Genomic DNA, 19153 nt, shown 5'->3' on the forward strand with positions numbered 1-19153 from the left:
AATCGCATACTGTATATGCAAATTTACCTTGCATATAATGAATTTCAGATACAAAAGGGTAATCACATAAGAGTGAATTCGCATAAATCAAACCCTCATAAATCGAGGGAAACCTGTAGTCCCTCTTTGTTTAGTGAATCCATGTGAAGTCTTGCAGGTAATAGCAAATTTTCTATCAAGTTAATGAAATGCACTAGATTAAGAATGACTTGCTTAGGAAGAATAGTTGTAGCTACTTTCAACACAACTCATTCACCAAAATTGTAAACTTGCATGTTTAGTATGTGATGATTTCTAATCCTGAAACAGCCAGTTTCACAATTCAGTTTAATGGATCTTTTTAATACAAACTGGATTTATTTTACTTGTTACCACACTGTTTTATTTTAAAAGTTGAACAGGTTGTCATCTTAATCACATTTCTACCTGAAATTGACCCTATCCTCCTTAAAGGGGAAACCTCTGTTACCAGTGCTGAATGTATTTAATGGGCTTCTTGTTTTTGCTTTTCTGCATTGATAGTGTTTGTGTGTATCTTTATTTTCTTATAGAGGATCTATTACCATATTATCTGAGTGTTTTGTATTCTTTTGCAAGGTAAGAAAATGCATTCCCATTTGAACTGAGGCAAAGACAGACTAATGTCCAGATCCACAAATGGATTTAGGCACCTAAATTATATAGGTTGCCAGAGATCTTCTAGAAAGACTGTGGTGAAGCAGAGAATTGGATCCTGGTCTCCCAAGTCCCAGACTAGCACTCTCACTGTTGTCTTCTGGCAATGGATAGATTTTAATGCTGGGATGGATCATTGGATCATACAATATGACTTGTATGAGATGGACTACAGTATGAGTTTTCACGTTATTGGTAGGGAAGAATGGCACTTTTGGGGGGAATCTTGCTCTTAACTTCTTGTGTATAATACTTGCCTGTTTTGCAGTGGTATTCTACATTGTAATATTTGCTAAGAACTGTGTCATTTTCTTGAAGGAGTTACTAATCATTAAGGATGTATTCCTCTTGTACTTACTCTGTGAAAGTATGTGGTCAGATAATTAGTTGTATGAAGAACAGCCAAAATATAGTGACATGGATATATTTGAAATCTAAGAAAGCAATGCAAAACCAGAAGAAAATAATTTTTCAGTGATGTGGAACATCAATTTTTGAATGTATGCAGAGAGGAGTACACATTCAGTTGTGTGTACAAAATGTCAAAAATAATTAAAAGATATGAAAGACAAATCATTTTGTCTCCATGTAGGGTTCAGTGTTTGACTATAACTGTTACCTTTAAATCTGTTTTTATTGTTTACTACATAATGACTTGTTTTTAAATAGCTGTGTCAGTATTATAGTAAAGATACTGTACCATATTGTGAAATTGTCCAGTAATTTCTCCAACTATACTGTTGGTCTTGAAAGAGATCACAAAAAATCTTTGCCTCTTATGCTTCCTGGACCATTACAAGTATAACAACACTCCATTCTTACTATTTATTGGCAAATATTTTTTCCTTCTCCATCTGCATTAGAAGCAGTGAAGGAAACCTCTCCTTATTTTTTTTATCTTTAAAAGAAGAGCAGTCTGTCAAAATAATATTCCCTTATGCATACTTAGCACCTATAACATATTTAGCTTTTGTGTCACTGTTCATTAGTACAATATAAGTGTTACTTTTGTTTTTGAACTCCTAAAAGTGTTCATTCTTGATAGACAAGATACTACTAGGGGCAACTAAACAAATCAGCATGAAAATAACAAGTATATTTGAATGCTGAAATTGTTGGAGTTTAAATTCCGTGAAATTCTAGAAGAGGATATTCTCAGACTTTCAGAACTTTTTGTGGTTTCTATTCCACAGCTATGAAACAGCAGTACATTAAGGTAGCTAATATCTGAGGCTTCAGTTCATTACTGAGATTCTCATTATGTCTTGTCTTGATATGTAACTGATCTGTATTTTCTGGTGGGGTGGTGGGTTGCTGAGTGCACATTACTTTAGTGCCCCAGAGTCTATATTGGGTTACAGAAGCTTTCTGGGTGCAACTCAAGGTGCTGATCTTGAGCTATATAGGCTTAAATTGGTGGTGTCAAACTGTTCTGGCCCTGTAGGTCAGATGAGTGGCAAGGGACTGGTCTGTAAGCCGGACTAGACCCACAGACAGTTCCACATTCTGCATCTAAAGTGGGCACCACATATGGCACAGTCTTATTCCAGCCACTGCAGGGCTATGCTGCACCAACCTAGACAGGCAAGTGACCAATCTACTGCTGTGGAACACAAGCTGGAACCAGTGTCCTGTACAAGTACATGGGGCCATCCAGTGCACCCATAGGTGGCACCAGGGGCTAGATGATATGGTGGTGTGGGTTGTATGTTTGACACCCCTGTCTTAATGGTTGAGTCCTGTGTACCCAAGGAAACCATCTCTTCCCTTATGTTCTATCATGATCCCTAAGGTCAGCTGACAGCCACCTTCTACAAGTACCTTCTGTGCTCCAAATTTTCTTGAGAAAAATACATGGGGAAGGGTCATTCTGAGTAGTCACTCCTCAGGTCCAGAACTCAATGCCCCTTGAGAACCACCGGAACCCAAGCTTTACCATTTTTTGGAAGCAGTGTACAGTACCTTTCTATTTAGGCTTTTATCAGGTGGGGTTAAACTTTGAGGCTTTTCTGGAGAATTGTTTTAGTATTTATTTTATATAATTGTTTTTACTTCATTTTTATTGTATTCTGTTCTGATACTTTTTGGGGGGAAGGCAGCATAGAAATCAAATATATTGTCCACTTTTTAGGAGTTCCAACATTGTGACTTGGCTTGGTACTGAAGAGGCTTTTTGCTTTGGTGACTCTGAAAGTTTTGTAAGCCAGGTCTTATGCACTTATGTTTTACTGTGTACTGAGTTTTAACATGATCTATAACTGACCTGATGCTCGTGACAAAGTTAAAGGGTAGAATACGGCCCTTGTGTAGAAACTAAATTTTCAATAGTGAAATAATCATTCCAAACATCTGTAGAAGTGTGTGGTTATTGTATACAATCTAACACATGATTGTGCTCTCAGTTCTTTGTGATTTTTCTAGTTCTCTTTCTTTTCTACTCTCTAAACAGTAGGGTATCCCAGAAAGCTTTGTCCCATATGCTGCTAATGCTGGTTTGTTTCTATAGCATTGGCTACACTGTCTACTTTTGAGGCACTAAGCCAGGGGTGGACAAATACATTTCTAATATAAATTAGAAAATTAATATTAATCTGTCCTGGGCTGCCTGTCATGCAGCCCTCAATGGCTTGCCGAAACTCAGTAAGCGACCCTCTACCCAAAATAATTCCCTGTCCCTGCACTAAGCAGTAGCTAACTAGACTTCACCATAATTCGGTAATATAGACTTAAGCAGTTTAATAAGCATGGACACATACTGGTGATGCCTGGCTTCAGTGTGTATACAAAAACAATAATGTTACTTTAAACTGATATACAACAATAATGGAAGTAAATAAAACAGGCATACAAATTAGGGGTGTACCAATAAAGATTTTTTTGGCCAGTACTGATAGCTGATTATTGGCTGATATCAGCCGTATTGGCCAATACCGATCCAATAGTCAATTTATAGGAATGCAACCGGGCAGAGTGGAGAGCAGCACCCTGCCAGTAAGTCTGTGAGGGGAAGGGGCATGGTGGGGGAAGATTGAGGCCTCCACTGTGAGTGAGGGAGTGGGGCAGGGGCAGGGGCAGGCACTGCCCAGCCAGGCTGGTGAATGTGACCCCGGAACCAGGAGTCAGACAGAGCTGCAAGCAGCTAGTCAGGGGGAGTGCAGTGGTGTGGGGAGGTGGGGTGGCTCCCTGCCTCTGTGCGCAACCCTAGGAGAGGCAGGGGAGGCATGTGTCCCCCCCCCCCCCCCCAGATTTGTGCATGGGATGGAGGCGAGATACCCACTGTGGGCTCGGGACCAGAGGCTGGCAGGAGCTTGGTGGGCTATAGCCACCCAAAAATTCCCTGTAGCCACCTGCCTGCCCTGCACAGCTGAGCCCACCCTGAGTCCAGTCTGGCTGAGCCCAGCCCCTGGCCCTGACCCCATAGCAGGCAGCCTCTGCCCCACACACATCCTCCCCCTCCCTCCCTCAGAGGTATGTGCAGTGGCGGGGAGCCACCCCACCCCCTTGTGCTGCCCATGGCTCTGTCCCACTCCCAGCCCCAGGGTCACATTCACTGCCCTGGCTGGGCAGCCCCTGCCCCACTCCCTTCCTCATGAGGGCCCCCATCTACTCCCCCCACATCCCTTACCTCCTCAACACCCTTTCTTCCCTGCAGACTTGCCAGTAAGACACTGCTCTCCATGCTGCCCAACTGCATTCCTGGCTATGTTTGTGCAGCTGCGCACATGCACGCAGCATTTATGTCGCATTAGTGACATTATCAGATACACCAGCCAAAAGAAGCCAGTAGCTCATGGGTTGTCAACTGGGGGTACGTGTACCCCTGGGGGTACTTGGAGCAGTCCTAGGGGATATGCACGGGCGCGTGGGAATGAGCACCTCCACCTCCCAGGACCAGGGCCAAGGCAGAGCGAGTGCAGTGGCGCCCATCCACAGGGCAGGGAAGCTCACACACAGTGGCCACATACAAGTCCAGTGAGCTTTCTTGCCCTGCAGAGGGGCTCTGCTGCCCTCACCCCAGCCGAGTGAGCTTCCCTGCCCTGGCCCTGCTCCTGGGAGGTGGCAGTGCTCCATCCCCACCCCCCATGTGCCATCATTGTCTGCCTGGCTCTTTGTCCAGCTGCGTGCTTCCCCCCCCACCACCACACACTGTAAAAAGAACTATTCAGGCAGATGTTTATTGGGGCTGCACAATGTTATTTTTGACGGTTTGGAGCCTTTATTTTGTACATAAATATAATTCTGATGGAACAGGTGTGGTATGGATTTTATTAATTATAATAAAATAATTTATTAATTTCCAGCCCCATATATTTGCTACACATAAGGCACTTTGGTTAAAAATAACGGGATAAAATAAGTCTTAATGAAAGTTAGTAAAAACATAAGGGATAAATCCGTTACAAGTTGATATCAAATTATGGGGGTGGCAGAAAGTGAAGTGTGATGGATTAGAGCAGGGTGGGCAAAATACAGCCTGCGGGCCAGATCTGGCCCAAAAGACCATTCTCTCCAGCCATTGGGGCCCCTAAAAATGTAGCAAGTTAATATTTCTCTGCCCTTGGTTCCTGTCAAAAATGACAGGAACCAAGGGCAGTAGGACCCAGGGGAAGCCCAGTGGGCTCCAACAACACTGGGACCCGCCCAGCCCCACCCCACCAGCCGGAAGCCCCTCCTGGGGCTTCTGGCCTGGGAGCATGTGGCTGCCCTGCGCTGGAACCACAGGTAAGTGTGGGAGGAGAAGGGCGGGAAGGACCCCAGGCAGGGAAGGAGCGTGGGGGTGGGTGGAAGTGGCCCCTTCCCTGCCCCATGGCTGGCGCCCTATGCTGCAGCTGCTCGCAGCCTGCACGGGGCTGCCTGTGCCTTCTCCAGATAGCCCCGTGGGCTGCAAGCTGCTGCAGCAGGGAGCAACAGCCTTAGGGTGGGGGAGGGGCTGCTTTTCCCCACCCCACGCTCAGCTTTTCCCTGGGCTCCTTCCCTGCACAAAGAAAAGCGGCTCCTTGCCCACCCCATGGCCAGTGCTCCCTGCTGCAGGCGCTCGTAGCCCATGCGGGGCTGTCTGGAGCAGGCACAAGCAGCCCCAGCCCGGCTGCGGGCGGCTGCAGTGCGGGGCATGGGGCAGGCAAGGGGCTGTTTCCTCCTGCCCCGTGCTCAGCACCACCTTGTAGCTTGGCCCCACTGCCAGGCTGGCAGCGGGGGCAGGTTACAAGGTGGTGCAGAGCACAGGGAAAAGTGGTCCCTTGCTTGCCATGTGGCCAGTGCTGAGTGCTGCAGCGGTGTGGGCCTGCCTGTTGCCTGCTCCGGACAGCCCCATGTGGGCTGTGAGTGGCTGCAGCAGGGAGCACTGGCTATGGGGTAGGCGAGGGGCCGGTTTTCCCCATGCTCAGCACCAGCTTCTTCCCTGCTGTCAAGCAGGGGGTTGGGGCTGTGCGGTGCCCCCTACCTGTATCACGGGGCTGGGGGCACTGGGTGTGAGTGGGCAGGGAGTCAGTGGGAGCACGGGGCCTGCATTGGTGCCCCAGGGTCAGTGCCGGTAGGGCCCAGAGCAGGGCAGCAGATGTATAGGTTCCCAGCCGGCAGGAGCTCTATGGAGCCAGACCAGCTCCCCCCTCTCCGTGCTGATGCAACCGAGCCCAGCTCCACAGACCCCTGCCAGCCTGCGCTCTGCTCTGGGCCCCACCAGTGCTGGCCCTGGGACATTAGTCCCAAGATGGTGACCGGGGACAGGGCTCCTGTCAAGAGGCGGGGCTACCCATGCGGCTCTCCACAGCCTGCCAAAGTTGGGTAAGCAGCCCTCCGCCTGAAATAATTGCCAGTCCCTGGATTAGAGGGCTAGATCTGCAAGAGAACAGGTGAAAAGGCAAGTGTATGTCAAAGAATAGACATCAATTTGTATTTTTCTTTTTTACAAACATTTTAATTGATAACGTTTTCTTACAGACATTTTAATAAAGTGTCTTACCCTTGTTGGTTTTGTTCTTTTTGTTGCTTGTGTATAAATAATAGTGTATCGAATACTTATGAGACAAAATCTCTTACTATCAAACTATTAAGGTATGTTTTTACATGAGGGATTGATAGTATGGTAATGATTTTAATCCTAGTTCCATAAAGGAATGACTACTTTTTCTCAACAGGGAAAAGATAACATATGCTAATATTAAAACAAGGTTTTTCATTAAAGGTTTAGGAAAAGCTGGTGAGTAGGAGTCAACAGATTTCTTTTATGGCTCAGAGAGAAGTTTAAAATGTGAAAAAATCATATGCAAGACTTGTTTAAAATAAGATGAGACACTAAGGTATGAGCTAAGGATAGTTTTTAGCAAGAGTGAATATTAGATTCCAGTCCTGAACTTGCTTAGTAAGATGGTTCTGCAAGATTGTGTGGGTGCTTGTGACTGTTGTCCTTGGTCTAGTAATAAAGAAACTGCTGGGCGTTAACTTTGTGCTAGGTCAGTACTGATAAAGGTGAATGAAAGCAAGCCCAGTGCCTGAGGTGTTGCCAAAGACTCAAAAGAAACAAATTCTGTTCCCAACTACACCAGAAATGCCCTTTGTGACTGTTTCTTCTGCACTCCAATTACAGAATGGGGGTAATATTTCCCAGATTTTTTGTGAGTGTAAAGATGTTAAAAGAATGTGAGGTCAGAACCTATCATGATGTGGACTGTAAGGGTGAATGCATGTTTTCTGTTGTATGCAGGGAAAGCAAAACATATTAGGAAGTGGTGGAGAGAAAAGAATAGTGCTTAATTTTGTGTTGAAAATTGGCATGTAAAAGAAATTCAGGTATGATCTGAAGTTATTAAGAAACTCCAAATAAATAGTATGCCATTAGAATTTTCCAATATCATTTATTGTTTGCTTCCTAAAAAATAAGATTTGGATAATTTGTAATGGTTTTATTTTTTTCCTTTGTTTGACAGTGTTCTACTTGGTCAGAGTCGCGATGGCATTGTATTCAGCACTGATGACTATTTTAATCAGCAAGATGGATATACCTATAACGCGGGTCAGCTTGGTGATGCTCATGACTGGAACCAAAAGAGAGGTGTGAATGTATAAGAGAAATTATTTTAGATTACTCTTAGAGGTAGAAAATGCAAGTTATTGTACCACTGTTATATATAAGTATTAATCAGTTAATAGAAAATGGAGGAAGATACTTTTTATCTTTTTCTTAAACCACAAATATATGGGTTTGTGAAGTGTTCAGATTCGGGAAGACTGCAGGAAATAATTCCCTTTCTTTGTGCTTGTCCCATAAATTTGCTTCATAGATGTGTACTTCCTACTGCTTGAAGCTTCTGGGGAAAATCAGCCATAGCTGCTTACTAGTAGCGTGTTGCATGTCTCACCTTCTGAAGTTTCTTCCATTTTTTCTGACCCTGCAGTAGCTGGTGTCTGAGGTTGCCTTCTCTGCTGCTGATCTTTTCTGAGGAAACTCCAAATGTTAATAATTTTAATTAACCTTAAATTGTCCAATTTCCAGCCAAGTGCCAGAGTTGCATTTGATTATTGGGTTTCAGTCTCAAGTTACCTACAAGCCCTTTCAGACGGGCTCACAGGCAGCCTAAGGGCAGAGACTTCCCACTGTTGCATTTGTCTCTGGCCTCCATTAGCTGTTGTCATGGTGGCAGCAGCTAATCAGGCAAGCCTGTTGCTGAGTCTCTCCTCACTGACTAGCTCTCTTGGAGACTTGGGGGATCTTAGAGCTGTTCCTTATTATCACCCACTGGCTGGAGAGCTGCCTTTGCAAACTTTAAAGGTGTTTCAGGTAGCCTGAGACTGGAGACTGGTCCCACTTGCAAGCTCCTGCCCCTGCTGCTCCCCTGTCTACATTGCTGCTGGGAAGCAACCAGGGCAAGGCTGCCTGGAAGTTTCTGCCTGGCTGCCTACCAGCATCCCACTGGGTGGGTTGAAGCAGAGGGGGCAAAGCAGGGTATTGTGGGGGTTTCTCAGATTTGACCCCATGTTAAATTTATTTTGGAAAGATAAACTTCAACTTTATTGTGGATCTGCCATTTCTGTGGAAAACAGATAATTTTTTTAGCGTAATAACAAACATGTGGCCGGTTACTTTTTCTTGTGTTAAAACAGCTACTATGGAGGGACAAATGTAATGTCTGTTTAAGCCCTGAGAAAGAGACAGAAAGAGGTAAATCTGGGAAGAGGCATGGGGGAGGGGGGTCAGATTGAGGCCCCCACAGTGGGGAGGGAATGGGGTGAGTGGGGCCCCGGGTTGGATCATGACATGCTCTGAGTCCAGGCAGCTTGTCCAGGGGTAGGAGGGGTGGAGGGGGCTCCTGCTGGGCTCTTTGCCCCACTGTCCCTGCCTCAGGAGCAGCATAACCACATGAGCCTGCTGCTGCTGGCTCCTGGAGCTGGCTTTCAGGAAAAGAGCAGCAGGGCACAGAGCCCAGCCCTCAGTGGACAGCCTGCTTCCGCTCCGCACACAGATCCTGAGGTGCGTGTAGTGACGGGAAGCCCCCCATGTCCCTGGATGAGCTGGCCAGGCTCAGAGTATCTCACAACCTACCCTGGGGCTCCACCTGCCACTGCCACACTCCCTCCAAACCTGTGCGGGCCTCGATCTGCACCCCCTCCCAAATGCCCCTTACCCAACTTGCCTGCTGTAGCAATCCTGTCTGCATGCAGGCTCTGTGTCTGTCTGTGTGTGCTTTCCCCCCCAACACACACACACACACACCTGCTGCAGCTGCCTGGAGCCTGTACCCAGGCTGCCCTGTGGCCCTTTGCGCTACTCTGCGTTTGAGGGGGGATAAGCTCCATTAGCCCTGGCTTTCTGCTGCCATTGTCTGTGTGCCTGCCTGCTGCACATGCATGGGTAAAGTATCTTTTTTTCACCGAATATTCGCCAAACTACCAGGACCCATTTGCCGAGATTGGTGGTAGTTCGGTGGATAATCCATGAAAAATGATACTTTACCTGCGCACGTGCTGTGGCTTTTCAACAAGAACCCATGATTTTCTCAGGGCACTAAACATAATGTTTCAGTCGAAAAATTTCCACCCAGATTTACTTTAGAAGCAAACAGCCAATAATTACATTTCTATGTAGATGGTTGTAGGGAGTGGTGGGGTACATTTGCTAAAGTGCTTTTGGCTGTAACCCTGAATAATTCTCACCCTAAGATTAGTCAAGAATAATTTATAAAATGTCTATGAAGTTAAATATTGTCTGTTGTCAATATAAAAAGACTTGAATTACTTTGGAGGCTAATTCTACAGATCTGCTTGATTTTTATCTGTTGAAATTTCAAACTCTTACAATTTTCATCAGCCTGAAAATTAAATGTAATGGTTCCATCTGATACTGCAGTCAATTAAAATTATTGGATATGACATGATATGTGTTAAGAATGCTAAGGTTGCAAAATGAAGTGCTCAAACTTAAGATTGTCTGTTCAACTCGAATTCTGTCCCTCTGCGTATATATATTATGATAGTCTTTAATTACATGGTTCCAGGATAAAACTTTAGGCCCCTTTTGAGTTCCTCTCAAACATGCTCTTCAGGCTTTGCTACTTGTATCCCTCCCTACACATTTGAGAGTGAGAAAACCACATTGGCTTACCATATTATCTAGTCTATTGTCTGTGCTGGTGTTTTTTGCCTTTGAGTCGAGCTGCTTCTCAGTTTAACCCTGTTCTGTTGCCAGAAATTGTGGCAGCCAACAGGTGGTGGAGGAGTAGCTGCAGACAGAAGTCAGAAACCTTATACTATTCCAGAGCAGAAGAGTAGTGGGTCTCAGTGCTGTATTTTTCCAGGTAGGGAGGGAGGGATATAGTGCATATTTGGCCTCACTGTTAGTTTTCACCCTTTCCTAGCTGATGCCAATCTGGTATCAGCCGTAAGAGGGTTAAAGACGTAGCTTTCTCTCTCTCTCTCTCTGTCTCTCTCTCTCTCTCTTTTTTTTTTTGTCTGAGCAGTGATGGTCAGGATTCAGCCATACAGTCAGGATTCAGTCACAATTCTGGAAAAATCTTTCCTTCCCTTCATTGTGCCTTCCCAAAACAAGGTGTATATCTTTTTGAGGATTTGTGATATGGGAGAAAATAGAGTAGTATCTAACAGTTTAAAACAATCAGGGATGCATGGGATATATCTATTCTGTAATCTTTCTCTGTAAACTTTTGTAAATTCCCCTCAATCTAGTTGTACCCCTTTCTGAGTTGGGAGAAGCTGACTATTGGCTTAATTTCCTCTTTTTATGCGTCTTTATGGATGTGCATTTGAGTGAGCAAACATGAGTGAGTGTTTCCCATTGCAGGCCCCCCCCACCCCCCAGCAGCTGCTGAGAGTTCACTCAGCTCTGTTTTGATTTAAATACTTCCAGTCTGTCAGGCAAATACCAGGTAAATTTGTGTGTGGTAACTTCTTGACTCTCCCCAATAAAGAACTGTTTTTCCATGTTCCTTTTGCTTCATTCAGTGTACAGGTTGGGCAATGATCACTGAATGGGTAGGTATTACTTTTTTTTTTTAATCCATGCTCATCATTCAGTGTGGGTTGTCATTTCTTAGTTACTCCATGCTATTTTAATACTGTGGGGAAGTAGGGCATTAATAGCTTCTGCATGGGCATTTTCTGTGGCACCTGTCACCTAAGAATATGAATACTTCATGTGTGAAGCAATCTTATCATGCCCATAAAAGCAGGTGGGACTTTAATTCCCCTTTTATAGCCAGGGTTCAGAGATACTGATATATTGAGGGTTTTATTTATCAGACACATTCTCGAACGTTGTATGCCCAATTTTTGATACACAGACATTGGGTTTTTTTCCCCAGAGTATTAAACTTTCATGTAACTTTGTATGTTGAAAGTACATTTTAAACTGATTTTAGATTTGTAAGTGAGGGTTAGCACTTGGCAAATGTGATCCCGAGTATTTTAAGTTAGGCAATCAGGAAATTAAGAAGGTACAATAAGTGGCCATCTGTGAAAAATGACTTGGCTACCATCACATAGGTATATAGCAGATGCAGGGATGGACTCCAGTTAGGAAAGATGTTCTTCAAGTGCCTTAATCATAAGACAATCCTTTTTTTCCCTGCAGTCACCTGCCTTATTTGTTACATACCTTCCAACTTCTGCATTAAGTGAGAGATGCATTGATCATACTGACAATTTCACTGCACCTTCTTGATTCACCTCCAGGACAGGTCCAGTCTGTGCACTGAATGAGGTAGGGCTTATATGGAAAAAAATTACATTAACGTGCAATTAAAGACTGTATCATAATGTACAAGGGGGCTAGGTTAAGGCTGCATATGTAACTTTGAGTCTCATATTTTCTGAGTATGAGCATTTTACCTTGCAACCTGTGCATCTTTTTCTCTCCTCTGTAACTTTCTAGGTTTAAAAAAGCGAGCTGCATCCTTGCCTGTGTCCTCCTAAAATTTTATGTGGCACTCTTGATCTTTGTATGCGTCATCAACAGAATTGTGACTTTAGGGAAAGGTTTTTGTCACCTGCACTATCTGAATACCACATTTACTTGCATACCACATACACCTTTCCCCCAAAAAATCAGGTCTCCAAAATTGGGGTGCATGTTGTAAGCTGATTTTTCTTTACTGAAAGAGAAGCATGAAGATTAATTGCTGTAATTGCTGCCATTTCTCTCTGACTCAGGAAGTGATGCAATCCAGTGTTTAACCCTCTTACAGCTGCTAAGGAGTTTGCAGTAGCTATAGTCTGAGCAGTGTAGCTTGTGCTTGAAGCAGCAGTTGAACTGGCACAGGGCAAGTGGGCTGCTGAATGCAATCTCTGGTGTCTTGATGAGGCTTTTGGTTTGGAAACAATGTCCTATTTACAGGAACTTGTATAAAGAACTATTTACGATAAAGAAGTAACAGTCTTGCTGCTGAACTTGCAGGAGTTTGGGGCCTAGTCTTGTTGCTGTTATGCCACAACAGGAACTTCCTGATGCATTTCCACCTACTTTCTCCTGGGATACCATACTTGGACCAACTGGGTCATCATTTTTTCCCCATGTGTACCCCTTTCTAGTTGCACCAGTAGGCTGTTATCTTCTATTTGGGTCTAGAAATTGAGAGACTTACTTTACCCTTGGGTTTTACAGCTATATGCCAGTCAAAAATTTTAAAACTTGGGAATTTTAGGTTTAGTTCTAAATTCTAGAGTTTCATATGTTATAGGGGTAATAAACCTTTCTTTCATGTCTCCGTCGCTGCTGCCCATTACCCCACCATATCCCCATCCCTCCATCTCATGCCTCCAAAACATTCCTTGGCTCCACTCCCCTTGACTTCACTCCCTTCTGCTTGTATTCAGCACTGTTTCTGTGCTGGTGCTTTTACCTTTGAGTCAAGCAGCTGTTTCCTTGCCCATGCTGTCTAAATGCCTGCTTTGGAATACAGTGTCCAGTTCTGGCATCAGACTTCCTACAGATGATCTTCACAATTTGGAAGGGACTTGGGAAGGAGCTGCAAGAAGGATTTGAAACGTGAAAACTGCTTTTACAGTGAGAAATTAAAAACCTTAATTTATTTAATTTAGCAGGAAAGAAGTTCAGAGGGGTTGCATGATCATAATTTATAGGATCTGTATGGGGAAGAAAATCTTTTGTAATAGAGGCCTTTTCAAAATTGCAGACAAAGCGTAACACAGTAGACTGGCTGAAAACAGAAGCCAGACCAATTCAGATTTGAAAACAAAGTGCAAGTGCTTTTTATAGTGAGGATGATTAACCAGTGGAAAAAAATATGTAGGAATACTCTGGATTCTGTATAACAAGAAAATCTTTAAATCAGTATTAAACGTCTTTCTAAAAAGTGCTGTAGCTCAACTGAAGTTTATGGAATCAGGATAGGAGCTGTTAGATGAAATTCTTTGTCCTTCATTATTCATGTTATGCAGTCCTTTCATTCATTTTAAAGCAAGAAAAGTTGCATCTGGTAACAAAGTAAACTTCCATATTTCAAGCTCTGTCTCCAAAGCTTAGAGGTTTTTAATGCTTGTCAGTGAAACAATATTTGTAAGAATTTAATATGGGTAAAGCAACATTTCACTTTTCCTTAATCTTTGCTCCGAACTGTTATGCAGTAGTATGTTTTAAAAAAAATCGCTCTGAGGGGGACACATAGCATGAAAAATAGTGGCCTGAAATAGTCAGGTTTTGGCAAATTTTTCAAAAACAGACAGAAAGATCCTAGACTCTAGACTGAAAAATATAAGGCAGTTTTAAGTACAGATATCACTGCCAGTGTCACCCTAAAATTGAATGTGCCTTATCTAAATTGTGCCAGGTATTACAGTATTACTTAAGTAATATTCTACAGAAGTTGTATTAGTGTTTAAAAATTATAGATTTCATAGACATCTGGGCTGGAAGGGACCCCGGAGGATCATCAAGTCTAGCCCCCTGCCCCAGAGGCAGGAAGTCAGTAGGGATCATAAGTTCCCAGCAAGATAAGCATCCAAATGTGTTTTGAAGGTATTCAAAGTGAGTGCTTGAACCGCCTCAGGTGGCAGTCTGTTCCAAATCTTCAGGGCCCGGACAGTGAAGAAGTTCTTTCTTATGTCCAGCCTGAACCGGTCACAGTAGAGTTTGTGACCATTTGATCTTCTCATCACTTGGGGGACTCTGGTAAACAGTCATTCCCCCAAATCCTGATGAGCACCCCTGATAAACTTATAGTTGGCCATCAGATCACCCCTGAGCCTGCGCTTTTCCAGGCTGAATAGCCCCATTGCTCTCAGCCTCTCATCATAAGGTCTGTTTTCCTGACCTCTGATCATGCTCTCCTCTGCACCCTCTCAAGCTTCTCCACATCCTTTTTGAATTGCAGAGCCCAAAACTGGATGCAGTACTCCAGCTGCGGCTTCACCAAGGCCGAGTACAGCAGGCGAATGACGTCCTGGGATCTGCTTGAGAAGCATCTATAGATGCAAGCCAGTGTTTTGCTCACTTTACTAGCCACAGCATCACACTGAAGGCTCACGTTCATACTGTGGTCAACCATGACCCCCAAGTCCCTTTTATCTGTAGTGCTAACCAGCGTAGCATTACCAAGGCTATAATCATGGTGCAGGTTTTTCCTCCCAAGGTGGAGAACTTGCATTTTTCGGTGTTGAACACCATCAGGTTCTCATCCGCCCATTTCATGAGTCTGTCCAGATCTACCTGGATCACCCTCCTATCCTCAGGTGTGGATGCTTTACCCCAGAGTTTGGTGTCTTTGGCAAACTTGGCCAGTCCGCTTCTGACACCAATGTCCACATCATTGATGAAGATGTTAAACAGTATAGGCCCTAGGACAGAGCCCTGAGGGACCCCACTGGTCACAGCACACCAAGACAATTGACTCCCGTCGATCACCACCCTCTGGGTCCTACCACGGAGCCAGTTCCCCAGCCAGTGGATCGTGGTGACATCGAGGCCGCAGTTAGCCAGTTTAGCCAAGAGGTGATCGTGCGATACCAGATCAAAGGCTTTTTTAAAGTCAAGGTATATGACATCTATCTCTTCTCCCTTGTCCAGGTGATAAGTCACCTGGTCATATAAGGAAATGAGATTGGTCAAGCAAGACCTACCCGCAACAAACCCATGCTGGATATCCCTCAGGATATTGCCTTCAGCTAGTCTGTTAAGGATGGTCTCCTTGATAATCTTTTCCAAGACCTTCCACAGGATCGAGGTCAGGCTGATGGGCCTGTAGTTTGCCGGATCTACTTTCCTGCCTTTCTTGAAGATAGGCACAACATTGGCCCTCTTCCAGTCATCAGGCCCTTTACCAGAGCGCCAAGAGCTCTCAATGATCCATGCCAGGAGCTGAGCTATGACGCTTGCCAGCTCCCTGAATACCCTTGAGTGTAACCCATCAGGGCTGGTTGTCTTGAAGGTATCCAGCCTGTCGAGGTGTTCCTTCATGAGGTCAGCTTCGATGGAGGGCAAGGAATCTCCCTTGCCCGGGCCTCCCTGACCCATAGTGGGCAGGGCCGTCCCGTGGGGCTGATGAAAAACTGATGCAAAGTACCCATTTAGCAAATTCGCTTTTTCCTGGGTGTCAGTTGTTATTATATGGTTAGTAACTGTAGAAGCACTGAAACATTGTTTTGCTTCTGCCTCTTGGTTCTGCAACTCTTAAGTCAGATTTCTTACCAAGAACTAAAAGGGAAATGCGTGTTTTGGGAGAACAAATAATAAATAAATACATACTGCCCAGCCCAACAGTTTGAAAGTGTGCATGCATGTGTGTGCATTTATGTATATGGTCACAATGTGTATAATATGAAAAATATTGTTATGTATTTTTAGAAATAGTTTGTTTCTGTTTGCTCAGAAATATTGATTGTCATAGGGAGCTTTTTGAATTTGTTCTGCATGTAATGCTTATTTTTAGATGTGGAATGTTAGCAGCTCTAAAAAAGAAGAATTTTGAACCCTGTATAGGTTTCATAAAGGTATTTTTTTGTGTTCTCTGTTGAAACCAATAGTGTTTCATATAGTGTGGCTCCAAAGTTGTCCTTCTAGGAACTGTTTGTAAAGGTAAATATATAGAAGCTGTATGGCCAATATCCTTCCTGTCTACATGCTGAAGACTAATCCCTCTTTGATATATTGGAAGCAAGAGGATGACCGTTACTGATGTGTACCCATATTTGAACACCCTTATTAAGTAAATTACTGTTTGTTTACTTATCTTGAAGCAAAGTCTCAGTTCTTGTTCAGATGGAATCTAACGAAATAAAAATCCATATTTGAGTTGGAGTGATGTAGCTGTGATGGTCCAGGAAATACGTGAAAGGCAAGGATTTTTGTGGGTGATAACATTTATTGGACTGACTGCATGGTTGGGACCTCCTTCGGGTTTGTGGAGTGTACAGCCTTCAAGAGCTTGTCTAAGTCTATCCCAACCATGCAATTGGTCTGATAAAAGACACCACCCACAAAAGTCTTTCTCAATCCAGATTGGATCAGTTCATCATAGAAAGGCTAATAAAATATCTTCTAGAACAAATAGCTTATTTTCATCCTTTTACTTGATTTAAAGTATTAATTCTGTATTTAATTTATTATCCTATTGTAGCAAGACAAGCAATGGAACAGGGAAGATCTCCAATTATAATAGACAATACTAATACTCAAGCCTGGGAAATGAAGCCGTATGTAGAAATGGTAAATATAAATATCCTAAATTATTTTTTTTCTTAAAATGATTTTCTTTGCAGTCTTACCTTCTGAAATGATAAATGTGACTACTTTGTCTAGATAGGTTTTTCTTATTAACACTCCTTTGGAACGGCAACTTTTTGGCATGGTCATTAACAGGGGTGGTAATAGTTCAGTTAGGATAATATGATTGCATATGTTTAGGCCAGGATGAATTGTAGGCTTGCTTTGTGGGGCGTGAACTACATTTCAGCATGCTAGCACTACGTTATACTTACTAATAACCAAGCTTTTACTATTATTATTTTTCTATGCATTTTTCTGTATTGTTTTGCATCGCACGGTTTGGTAAAGTTACACTTTTCATGCGTGTTTCTTTGCTTGTTGTAGGCTCTAGAAAAAGGCTACATAGTAGAATTCCGCGAGCCAGATACATGGTGGAAGTTTGACCCTGAGGAATTAGAAAAGTAAGACGCGTGTTATAATAGCTATCATAGTTACTTTCTTTACTTTTTATTAAAAATTAGTTGAACATTGTTTCAAGATCTCCTCGGCCCATAAATGTAATGTGTGTATTGCTAATAAGTACTTTTATTTACATTTATTTAAACATATTGTTAATTTAACCATTGACACATGAATAAACAGAATTGTTACCATCCAGTTGCAACTGAGGTCAGTAGTGAAATTTCCATGGACATAAGTAGAAAACTGATTGGATTCATAGGAGCCACTTTATGCAATGGATAATTAAGTTAACCTATGGAAGTCCAAACATTGTGGAAGCTATAAGCTCAAAAGTTACAAAAAAGATAATGTTATATAGACAACAACATCAAAAGTTAAAACAGACAGTACAAAACATTGTCAATGACTCATGCATAAAGATATAATTTTATTGCTAATCAGTAGGGGGTTAGAAAGAAAATTCCCGTATGCAGTGGCTGTTTTGCAGTATGATTTTTTTTTTTAAGTTTCTTCTCCTTCCTCCCCAGTCCAAAAGCATCCATTTCTGGTGGATACAAGATGCTGGGTTAGATAGACTATTGATCTGATCTGTTATGATGTCCATATCACTGCTCAATTTTCTTATTAATTTCTGCTGTTTGTTATCCAGTTTAACTGCTTTTGAGTCTGTGGAGCTTTGCTTATGCCAAGCAAACCTGGCAGAAGTCAGTGACAAATGGGAGGTGGGAAAGGAACAGTAGAAAAAAATAATTTCCTGACAATAAGGAATCATTCTGAAGCTGATAACAAAGTACTTGAGTTGATCTATGCTCAGAAGGGACAGTGGCACTCTATAGTACAAAAGTAGTTTTACATTGGTATAACTTATTGTTTTGCCCAAATCAAAATAAAACTGGATTCTAATCTATATTTGGAAGTAATCTGAGAATTACCATAGATCACCTAATTTAAATTCAACTGAATGACCAAATATGTAATTAAAATGTAGTTTAAAAGGGCAATTTAAAATAAGAGTGACCACTTTATTGTAATGCTGTAGTAAAACAAAAATATGTATATTGTTGGGTCTCTGATCAGTTCAGCTCCTACTGAACAGAGGCACTCAACACTCAAGTAACAGTTCATTGGTGAAAATACAGATCTCTCCAGAAAATGGTGACCTTCCTTCAGAGTTGATATTGAATCAAACTCCCAAATGTTAGAGACACTGATGTGTGAGATTTACCATCTTTCCAGCTAGTAAAGTAGTTAGCATATGAATGTATAAATTATACTTTTGTGCCAGAGATATTTATTTTTGTAGACTGTATAAAAGATAAATGGCAGTTTACCACTGCTGGTGTCAAGTTTTGAAATCATATGTGTGCAGGTGGCTGTTAATATATATGGAATCAATGCATCATCAGTGCCTGTGGTCTTGCCCACTCCACAGCCAGCATCCACCTGTGGGGATCACTTCTTCTCCACATGTCTTTCTCAATGCAAAGGAGTTGCAGCTGCATTTATCACTGGACATTGTCCTTCTCTTTTCCAGTTTATATCAATGAAGCATTAAAACAGGAATCTTTAAATTTTCTGTGATGGGAGATGAGTTAAGGCAGCGGCGGGCAATTATTTCAAGCGGAGGGCCACTTATGAGTTTTGGCAAGCTGTCGAGGGCCACATGGGTATTCCTGCCTTTTGACATGTGCCTCACCCCTTGGTCACCATCTTGCCCCTAGCCCCTGACCTTTGCCACCAGAAGTCCCTCCTTTTGCCCCCAAAAATACTCCTTTCAACAAGGGGTTTTGCCATCTTGGAACCAGAAAAATACCAAATTATATTCTAAAAAGTGAACATCTAAAACAT

At 43.0% G+C, this 19153-nt stretch overlaps 1 protein-coding gene across 7 annotated transcripts in view; it reads left to right on the forward strand.

The window, feature by feature from the left end:
- The window catches only part of N4BP2L2 (NEDD4 binding protein 2 like 2), a 103572-nt gene that overhangs the window by 7310 nt on the left and 77109 nt on the right, over positions 1–19153 (forward strand). For 6 of the 7 annotated variants that reach the window (XM_090027852.1, XM_090027843.1, XM_090027860.1 and 3 more), the window contains exons 3-5: positions 7599–7723; positions 16755–16843; positions 17228–17304. In XM_090027852.1, the coding sequence (XP_089883978.1) occupies positions 7599–7723; positions 16755–16843; positions 17228–17304 (291 nt within the window). Of the gene's footprint in view, positions 1–7598; positions 7724–11755; positions 11885–16754; positions 16844–17227; positions 17305–19153 lie in introns of those variants that run through there. The other variant, XM_090027885.1, reaches the window with a different exon arrangement.

The sequence above is a fragment of the Crocodylus siamensis genome, chromosome 1 (genome assembly GCF_052110815.1).
Source record: "Crocodylus siamensis isolate JL-2025a chromosome 1, ASM5211081v1, whole genome shotgun sequence".
Lineage (NCBI taxonomy): Eukaryota > Metazoa > Chordata > Crocodylia > Crocodylidae > Crocodylus > Crocodylus siamensis.